This window comes from Amphibalanus amphitrite, unplaced genomic scaffold (genome assembly GCF_019059575.1).
Source record: "Amphibalanus amphitrite isolate SeventyFive unplaced genomic scaffold, NRLGWU_Aamphi_draft 000357F_arrow, whole genome shotgun sequence".
Taxonomy (NCBI): Eukaryota; Metazoa; Arthropoda; class Thecostraca; order Balanomorpha; family Balanidae; genus Amphibalanus; species Amphibalanus amphitrite.
This window is the reverse complement of record NW_024881851.1, coordinates 12501-23301: the sequence shown is the minus strand read 5'-3', so window position 1 is coordinate 23301 and position 10801 is coordinate 12501. Positions and strand designations below refer to the sequence as shown.

At 52.4% G+C, this 10801-nt stretch overlaps 1 protein-coding gene across 1 annotated transcript; it reads right to left on the bottom strand.

Annotated features, from left to right (window-relative positions):
• Nucleotides 1–335: 335 nt before the first annotated feature.
• LOC122389422 (orcokinin peptides type B-like) lies at nt 336–10549 on the bottom strand. The gene is made up of 4 exons (XM_043381463.1): nt 10352–10549; nt 6417–6678; nt 2570–2663; nt 336–1039 (listed from the first exon to the last, which is right to left on the bottom strand). The coding sequence occupies exons 1-4, from the start codon at nt 10430–10432 to the stop codon at nt 814–816; spliced, it is 663 nt and encodes a 220-aa protein (XP_043237398.1). The 5' UTR covers nt 10433–10549; the 3' UTR covers nt 336–813.
• Between the last annotated feature and the right edge of the window lie 252 nt (nt 10550–10801).

Genomic DNA, 10801 nt, shown 5'->3' with positions numbered 1-10801 from the left:
GTTTTGTGTCATTTTGAGTGTTATCAGAACACAAAAGTTGTTGGCTATCGCTGTCAGAAAATAGGCATATGGATAATTCGCTAACATGTTCTCCATCATTCGTTCACTGTCTGTCTGACCATAGCGATGCGATGTTCTGTGATAGACATGGACGTTCCAGTTCATCTTCATTATACCGGTTGGAGAAGGTCTGAATATATTTGTTGCTATCATAGCATTATGAATGCCGGCACAGTTTCTGTGCCTATCATTGTTGCTCTGTTCGGCTCTTGTGTACCCCCCCCCCCCCCCAAAAAAAAACATATGCTTCATTATCATGGAACCAACAGAAAACACACGTCATATCGTGACTATATTATCAACGAATAGCGTCTCGACACGAAACAATCACACATTGCCCCGCGAAATAGCTCGCCACGGTGGCGGGGCGCCGAACGTCTGTGACAGCGCAGGCCGGTTGGCCGACACAGGGTTCAGGTCAGCTCGCTGTCGGATCAGGTCAGACCGACCTGACCGGAACGGAACGCAGCCATCCAGCCTCTCGGACGCTGCGTCCCGGTCAGTGACCCCAGCTGTGACCGGTCAGTGACCTCAGCTGTGTCCCGGTCAGTGACCCCAGCTGTGACCGGTCAGTGACCCCAGCTGTGTCCCGGTCAGTGACCCCAGCTGTGTCCGGTCAGTGACCTCAGCTGTGTCCCGGTCAATGACCCCAGCGAGCTCGACCTTGTTATTTGATCTTGCAAATGTTCAGGGCTCGACAAATGGCAGAACAAGAAATTTGGCGGAATGGATACAAATGGTCGGGGTGTGAGCCTACAGTTTCTCTTTGGCCGGCGCCTCCCGCTTCACAAAACCGCTGAATCCGCTGCGATCGATTTCGTCAAAGTTGCGCTTTTGTACGCTGGACTGCTGTGGCCGCTTCGCAAAGCCAGTGAAGCCAGATCGGTCGATCTCGTCGAAGTTGCGCTTCGCGAAGCCGCTGAAGCCCGATCGATCGATTTCGTCAAAGTTGCGCTTCTCCAGGCCGAAGGTCATGCCACTGGAACAGAAGACATGTGGTGTCACAGTCGAGTAATTGGTTATGTAAGGACCCAGCTTCATAAACGTCATATCTTTCATAAAATTGATGCAGTTTTTTACTGGCTGTAATACAAGGACAAGACAGATGGAGTCCGACGAAGATATGCGGGGTATTTGAGAATGTTCGTGGAACGCTCAGACTTAAAGTTACGTCATATTAATGTGTGAAATAATATAAGAAAAGGATAACGTTTCTGGGGAGGTAAGGGTCGCGCATCGCATCGCCATTACTCGCAATAAGTTGAGTTCAGCTTATCTGATACATATGTAACAATGCCAAACAAGCCCCGCGAAAGTGCTGGTGATTAAAGGTTGTAATGTGTTGCATGTGAACATGTTTGGCTTGGTCACCTGAGCATGGCTTCTCGGTTTCAAATTTGTTCTGTTAGCGACCGTTTAAGACAGAACAGAACAAATTATGTTCTGCAAGTTTTATTACGCTTTTAGGATATGCTCTGCATTCAATTCCTACCGATGTTTTTAACATCGTCCACCCTATATCTATGTACAAAACACAGGCTAGGTCTGATTTCGGCGGTGTATCCGAGTCGCCGGGTTTTCCGAGGTGATTGGGCGGGGAGCATTTCATGGTACTGGGCCGCCATGGGCCTCCTCTGAGGTGGCCCGATGCGGTCGACCCGAGGCTCAACTGGTCGCAGAGATATATCCACTATTCAGTATGTGCGCGGCCCAGCTCGGGAAAGGGCCCTGTCAATGATGCAGTCACACGTCCGAGGACGAGATTCTCCACGGCAGAGGGAGAGGTGTCTGCACCTCGGATAGACCCGCGCCGGGCTGATGCATTATAGCTGATCCGTCATATTAACACTGATGAGCTCATGACGTTCTGAGTAGAGCGCCGGAATCTCAATGGCACACTAGCTCCGAGGGTGGTACTAAAAGAAGATGACCGGAAACCTAACGAAAGATGAGTTTTTTTTGCGCACTAACATCTTTCACGATGTGGCAAGTGTTAGCAGTTTTACCGTATTAATCAGCAATCAACATCCTCATCGATCTTATTATTTGACAGAGCTGTATGAGGTCATTAGACATGCGCAGCTCGGTGCTCTCCCCTGTCGCCGTTGTCATGCGGCTGTGTTTGGTCTGACGGCGCCCAGTGTCCTCAGACCGTCCGGTGCTCCCCCGATCGGGGACGGTGACAATCAATCGCAGCGTTTACGGGCGCCGGCATGGCCCGTAACGGCTGATTAAGCCGACATTGCGGAGACCCGGCCGGCGGCGGGGGGGGGGAGGGGGTGACATGGGACGGGCAGAGGTCACAGGATGGGCAGAGACCAGGTCATGGAACGGCCGAGGTCACGGGAAGAGCAGATGTCAGTCTGCCGGCTGTGATCAGCTGGAAAAGAATGGCTGCAACCCTTTCAGAGCAGCTCTTCTCCTTAAACACTCTTTACCATAGCCACCTCGGTCCTCGAGAAGTCAATAGATCTCTGTCCTCCAGTGTGGCTCATGTTCTACTTATTACCTGAGCGAGTCGAGCCGCTTCTCCACACCGAACGAGACGCCGCTGAGCGGGTCCAGGGCGCGCACCTCCCGGTCATAGGCCTCCGGGTGGCTGTCTGTAAGATAGGGGAGAGGGGGTGAGAAACGAGGCGTGAGAACGGACACCCGCTCCCCCATCCCCAGGTGGCTGTCTGTGGGACAGGGGACAGGGGTGAGAAGGGGGCAGAAATGTCACACACTCCCCCATTCCCGGGTGGCTTCCGTGGGACAGGGGAGAGAGGTGAGAAACTAACTAGGGGTGAGAACGGGACACCTGCCTCCCCATTCCAGGGTTGTCTGTGGGAAAAGGGAGGTGGTTAGAGAGGGACTTAAGGTCATATTCCTGGGTCTGTGGGACAGGGACGAGTGGTGAGAACCGAGGGATGAGAAAGGGACACCCACCTTCCCACTCCTGGGTGGGTCTGTGGAACGGGAAGGAGGGGTGATAATGGAACAGAAAGGCACACTTGCCGTCCCGTTCATGTGTAGCTATGTGGTAATCTGAGAGTCGAGGGGCAAAAGGTACACCACCTCTGGATAGCCATGTGAGAGACAGAGAGAGGCACTACCATCATCTACATGACGTTACGCGATACCGCTTTTTGTGCTGCTAACTCTGAAACTGAGAGCACCGTCCACGAACAGTGAAGAGGTCACCAACACTCATTATTCTTAGCGCCTGGCGCTTCTCGTGTAAATGAAGAACCGAACTAGTAAGTAGATACCAGATACGACTTTCGGCTCATAACCAAGAGCAAGAGCTGTTAGAAGTTACACAAGAAGCTAATAGTCGTAAGTTCACCACTTGGATGGAGCTTTTGCAGGGAAGTTCGTGGGGCAAAAGTCGTCAAACCTACAATGCCCGGCTGTCAAGTTGAATAAACTGCTACACTGAATCAATCTCTACCAATACTGACGTAATATTTTGAATTACACAGACATTCCAAACCTCCTCAATGAGAGACATATTTATTTGCAGTGCAACAAAGTCCTACAAATCAGTTAAGGCTGATGAGGCAAAGCGCTTATTGGTGCGCCGCAAAAAGACAAGTTGGTGTGGCAGCCGCCCCACCAACTGTATAGGAAGCTCCGCCCCAAGTTCACCAGCTGCTAAGAATAGAGGGTCAAAAGCATTACCCATGGACGCACTGAACTTACTTCATGAGCGTCGACATGCCACAGCATTAGCTATCCAAAATGCATTCCCGGAATGCCAACCGCATATAGAGAATCTCTCTGGGCTGTATGTACTACCCAATCCATTACGTTGAATCCGGTATCGTGATTATTCGTAACAAAACGGAATTTCTTGTAAAAGCGATTGGCTCTAAATGATATAAGGGCTTCTTTTGCCTCACATGCAATGCAATTAGATGCTGCACCGGATTAATGACACGCATTACGTGCTTGCGTGCCAAGGACGCAAATGGCTGCCAGATATTCCTATTTACAAAAATCAATGGGCAACACGGACATCATAAGCCTGGTTGATAATCGGGGCACGGGAAAACTACAGCCCCATTAGCTTAGAAAACTCATTAAGATAAGCAGACCCGAGTGCAGAAGATATTTGAAATATGTGTATACAGCATATTAAGTCTCACACTACATAGTACCTATTTTTCACCATCAATCAACACGATTACATCTCAGTAAGCAAAATGAAAGGAATGAACTAAAATCGTCTAATATAGTATGCATGGCATTCATTTTTCGCATAGCCGACCTAATTAATCGTATTCCCGGTGCATTCATTCCCTGATATGGTGTGCCCTCGATTCCTGGCCGTAATTTTGCCCAATGGTGATGGTGCGCGGCACGTAACCCTGCCACGTGGCACGTGAGGGTGCGTTCGGTGCAGAGCCGGAGCAATGGCGCATTACGAAGACGTCAGCCGACAAAACGACCCAGAGCGAAACGCTGCACTGCGGGAGCCAATAACGGCAAATTATCCTAATTTAGAAATACTCTTTAGGGTGATGAACTTCCCGTCAATTTCCGAGATGATCCTTTGATTTCGCACGTGATATGTGTCAGGTCATTCTGAAGCCCGGTAATTATGCAAGCGACATCACATATGCATTGTGCGTTAATATGCTTGATGAGTGAATTGTGATTGCGAGCATGCATCTGTTTCGATTATACTGTATCACATATGTGTTATCATTTGTGCCTCGAATTTTATGACTACAACCTTGATAACTCAGCCAGATACATTTCGACTTTTACATTTGTCAACGTATTGTTTCCAGCGAACATTTTTGCGTCAGCGGCGATGTTCCAGTGCGGACAATCCTTACCGAGCGCCAGTAATGAGATCATTAATGTGCAGCACTGTAATCAAAGTCACCTCCCGACGGCGAAGTGGGATGCCGCAGGGACCAGCGCTCGACCGATGCGGTATCGCCTCGATTTGCACCTGAGCGCAGCCAAAAGGCAGCGCGCGCACCCGACCGGCCCGACAGTGAGAGACATTTGAGATATACCGGAGACACAGCGCAAACACATCGAAACACGACGCACAATTGCAGAATTGATTGTGAGTGGTACCGGCAGCAATGGAATGATTTTCATGTCGGTACACCTCAGACCCATTGTGGAAGAGTCGCACCGTGCCCGCCGGCGACCGACCGGCACCTGAAGACGGCGGCGGATGAGGTGAGGTAGAGGCGTGGCTCGAACCGCCGACTGCCATCCGCTAACTCGACAGTCCTCGGGTCGTGTCACAGTCGCATAAAAAGCTCCTCCGAGGTCACCGACTCCTGAGCTATCTGCCAGAGGCCTAACTCCACCACGACTGTTCTCAGAAAGGCGGGACAGACCGCCAGAGTGAGCCGTTTGTTTGTCTGGGTACGGTGACCCTGCAGACTGCAGACCGGTGGGACTCCGAGCGCGACCATCGCCGCCAGCCCGTCCGCCTTGGCCGGGGGCGACCTCCAATCGCCGGTCGGACGCTATCAGATTGGGGCCCATTAGGTCCATCCCAGGCCTGCAGGCAGACCACCAGCGCGACGGAAAACAGGCAAACTGCTAGGTCCGCTCCCGCCGACCTGACCGCGGCGGGTGACCGGCCGTCGCCGCGGGCAGGCGGCAGGTCACGCGGTTCCCGCCCGGCACACTGAGCCGGAGTTCAGCGGGGGCGGCGCTCACAGCTAGAGTTCAGCTGGATGGGGGGGGGGGGGGCGCTCGCCGGAGTTCGGTTAAGGGGCGGCGCTCGCAGCCGGCGCTCGCTCTGGGACGGGGTACGGGCGGTCCGGGCTCACGCGTCTCCTCTGCCCCGGACCGGGCCGGTCGACAGAGACGCCCCGGGGGCCGGTGGGCGTGTCCCAATTCCGATCACAGCCGGCCGTCTCATCTGAGAGAGATGTGCCCCGCGGGACGCAGTCGCCCCCATCCTGACCGCGGCGGCATGCTCACCAACAGCTGCTAGCCTTCCGGTACTGTCAGTCTGGCCTAACGCCAAATCTTCTGGTCAGTGACCCAGCGGCTTAGGTTTCCTATTCGGTGCGAGATCCAGCAGCTAACTCTGAATTCTGAGTTCAATGTGAACTGTGAGGCAAGCATGTAGGGAACTATGTAACATCCGAGCTATGTATGGTTTTTTGAAGATCTATGATGGCTTGATTGGAGCTACTCATGAAAACTTTGGTCGTTTTAGGAGCCCACTGGCTCAGTACCAAAGTGATGGATGCATAAATGTCCACGTGGCTCAGCCATGTTTAACCATTGCCCAGTTACAGCCACACATTTGTTGCACATTTGTCAATACTAAGCTACAAGTGTTAATGCCCTCGCGGTTCGCACCATTGGCTGCATCGACCTGCACTTACTGTAGTAGTCGATCAGCCTCTGTGTGTAGACGTTGGAGAGGTGCCGCCGTCCTCCCTGGGAGTCCGCCTCCCGGAGCAGATGTCCTCCTCCCAGAGAGTCGATTTCTCGCAACAGGTGTCCTCCGCCCAGGGAGTCGATTCCTCTCAGGAGGTGTCCTCCGCCGAGAGAGTCGATTCCCCTCAACAGGTGGCCGCCGCCCAGTGAGTCGATACCTCTGAGTAAGTGGCCGCCGCCCAGAGAGTCGATCCCCCGGTCCGATAGCTGCCGAAAAACGAACACAGAAGAACAGTCACCAATCAGCTGCGTTTTAGCTCATCACTCGGTCTGACAGAGCTGTCGGCAGCTCTGCCGAAAGCGAATACAAAACGGTTGGCCACCGATCTGAATAGCTGCAATTCGCCAATCGAACGCTCAAGTACCGATTGTCAACGCTTCTTTCATTTATGAGTTATCTGAGTGACACAAACACCTTACAGGCAGAGGTTAGCTTGTGCAGACAAATCACGCCGCTCTGTAACTGTGACTGGAAATGGGCTTAAGCTTCATGATACTGACGACACCACTGGCTGTGATATGACGTGCTGAGTGCCGCGGTAATGCCGGTAATGCATGACGTGTCACATCACAGGACCGCGTTACTCGGCCTGATGGCCGTATAGCCGCGGCAGGCGCTGTGATAGGTCTGCCGCTGATGGCCGGCAGTTTGTCGCGCGGCTGGCGGATGCAATTCATGCGGCGCCCGCCGGCGACAATGTGTGCTGTGCAGTCGGCACCGGCCGGCCATTTGCGGCTGAATGTGCTCGCTGAGCGCGGTCACTTTGCAGACCGAGTTATGAGTCGCCCGTCGTCCGTCACAGGAGCCATTCCACTTCATGAAAACGACCTCATGCACAGCGTGATGGGGTCGTTTCCGCGGGTTTGTTACTCGTCCCGGCTCGGCGGGATGCCGCAGTCATCTGCCGGCTTCCCTCCCCTCTTCCTCTGCGGTTGTTACCTCCCACCTACTCCCCCTCTCTCCCTCTCTAGTCGCTCCGTGCCTGCGGGATGTGCCGCGCCAAAAGTTGGCGCCCCACGGAGTCGCCACACGGGGTAAACAGGACGAAAACGTGTGCAACGTCGTCCACAGATGCTATCAGCGTGAAAACTTTCCATCAGCGACGGCTCCGATCAGCCTAAGCGCCGCTGTCCGGAGACGCACTCCCTCAATGCCCGGCGGGCAAGTTCTAATACACTTTGGGTGAAATAGAGTGCCTTGAAACCAGGGGATGAAGGCAATGTTTGCCATCCGCCTACAAGCTGAAAACACATAAAACACTTAAACGGTACTTCACTCCACGGCGAGTTGTCGCCTTCAAAGTTCTTAAACATGGCTTACCCGTAGGCAGCGCCGAAAATTGACAATGCTTTAACGGTCGGAGCGGCTGTGCTTGGTGTATAGAAGCGGAAAAGGGACTTATAACTCTACAACGTTACCAGTCTGGAAAATGAGAACGGCTCACTTTTTCGTTTACATTTGCTTGAATTGCACCAGAAAAGCAAATAATTGTTAATTGTGAATCATTTTAGTACCGTACAATCAATAAACGTAGATGGGAATGCTGTCTTTTGTCAAAAGGAAATGAAAATTTTATGCTGAGCTGCAGCAAATAAGTTTTTCGACCTCCCCACGCGCCTCGTTTCAGATGCAGTGCTGTGGCTTCGGCCGTCGCTCTGGCATGGTAGACTGCGCCGGCGTACACGCGTGCCGTGCGGCACAGCATACCATGACTGAAAGGTTCGGCTGAGATGGACGGGCGTTGCACTGCTCTGACGCCTCGCCCAAACAGGCTGCTGTCTTTTTGATAATTTCTTCGTTATTCGCAAATTTTGTATCTGCGCACTTCATGTGTAAGTACATGCAAGTACATGATTTATTCGTTAGATTGCATATGATGTTGTATTTCTTCCGATCATGTGCTTTAATTCCATTTGCGTATAAGCCTTTCTCAGAGATGTGAAAGGAGCGAAGCATGAGTGCAAATGATTGAAAGCCACGCTTTGAATATGTTACTGCCATGTGAAATTTCACATAAAGCTAACCGTGCAGAAGTAATTTTAAAACGTTTTCCGCATTACACACGAATCGAGCGGATCAATGCTCTGTTGGCTGGTGGACGGGGGAGTATCCATACTACATTGAGCGGCATTGAATGGCTCACCACCGCGCGGGCGGTGGGAGGACAAACGGACGCGGCCGGTGGGACGGACCAGCGCGACCAGAGCCGGACCCCATCGGTCACACAGCCGCCGGCAGTGGCTCCCACGTCCACTCACACGGGTTGGGGTGGCCTCCCTCCCTCCCACCCGTCCCCCGGTCAAACACCTGGGGGAGTCGTGTGGATACAGAGCGGCGCTCATCGGCTACAGATCCGCAGAGCCGCGTACGCCGGATACAGAGCCGAGTCCAGCGGACACAGAACCGAGCCAAGCCGTTTTCAACGCCCACGGACCTCAAGGCCGCGTCCATTGGACCATAGAGCCGCGTCCACTGGACTATAGAGCCGCGTTCACAGGACATAGATCCACAGAGCCGCGTCCACAGGCTACAGAGTCGCATCCACAGGCCAGATATTCCATTTTTACTATATGCCTCTTCTTCGCCATGTTCAATGCATAGGTGCATTGTTAGAGATAAAACAGCAACGGCTCGAACGTCATGGGTGGACCGGGACTCATGTCTTTCGCCCGCCATGGGCTCACAGACGGTCAGCTCAGCAGCTCAGTACTGGCCGTCCTGCCGGCACCGGCGCCCGTGCGCCAAAAATGTCACCTCATCGCGGCCAACAGCGCCGTCAGCCCAGTTCCGGCGTCCGATGGTCCAGTCATGGCCCCTCAGCGTCGCCCACCCTACCCTATCCCATCACTACCTGGAGAAATGGGGCGTGCACACCATGGTACAGGTATGAAAGCAATTTGGGCAAATGAAATGCAAATATACACAGCACGAAAGCACCGTCACACGCAAACACACTCTCAAAGTATTGATAATTTTGTCTAACAAGCATGGTTAACGTGTATTTGATTTGTAAAATAGCGTTCGTGCAACCTACCGAATAGCTCTAGATGCAAGCACAGTGTGAGACTAGTCGGCCCGAGACCGAATGGCGAGAACTCTGATCCGTTGACGGCCGGAGTTGGGTGATCTGCCAACTCGCGGACACTCGTCTGTCCGTAGAGTGGGATTGGTTGGACCGACTTCAGACCTCAGACAGCCATGGGACGTTTCAAATGAGCTAACGTGGGTGGACGGGTGTTCGTGAGCTGTGCAACTGAATTGTGAATCTTGGATGAGGTATGAAAGAATGAAAACAACCTATGATGTTGAATGTTGATGCCAAAGAGAGTTTGCCGTTCTTGTGGCGTTTTTCTGGCCAGTCATGGTATACCAAGGGCTTTTAATAATAAAGGTTGAGCAGGTATCGTAAGAGCCTTCTCCCGTATCATTTGGATCATCATTTTCAGCAAGTGTGAAAATGCAGAAAGTGAGCTTTTATGTTTAATGAGATAATCCATAACCAGCTTAATCGCCCTCATTCGTCGCAGCCTTTTGAGTGCCGAGAGAGTTAGTACAGCAGATCAACTGAACGGATTCTGAATCAAAGAAGCGTATTTAAGGCAAGGAACCATATACGGATAACATAAAAACTTATCCTGCACAAATACAATCACCGACAAATGGAGTTTATCAGGTGTCGTCTTCAGTCGTTTTCCAGTGTATCTAAACTCTTACTTTCTATGCTTTTTTTTTTGCTATAATACATTACGATAAAATAACATTATATTGAAATTCAGAAATGGACACGGCCTGAAAATAAGTCCCTCCAGAGTCGACCGAGATTCCTGGTGTTTCAGAGTGCGCTCAGAGAGGGATGTGATGTGTGTGTCTACTGCTCACCTGCTGGTCCTTGTAGGGGCGCGCCTCCAGGCCCACCAGGGCTGTGGCCAGCAGCAGAGCCGAGTAGGACAGACTCGCCATGGCTGCGGTGTGGACGGCGGCAGCTCGGAGCGCGACTGTGACCGCAGAGGCTCGGCGCCGACCTTATACGGCCGCGCGCCGCCGCCGGCCGGCCGCCACCCACACCGCGTGGACGTACAACAGCGCAGAGCGGCCGCCCACGGGCCGGGTCCGTACCGGCCGGTACCCCACCCACGGCCCCAAACGGTATCATAACCAGCCAGGGGATAAAACATGTAATGACGGCAGTTTTCTAGGAATAGGAGTAGTTTGAGTTATTCCCAGAAACATATTTGGTAACAATGGATCCAGTTTTGTTGGTAATAGTTCAAATGGTGATCAATTGGTGATAAGTACACACATTGAACATGCATGCAAACGCCGAAATGA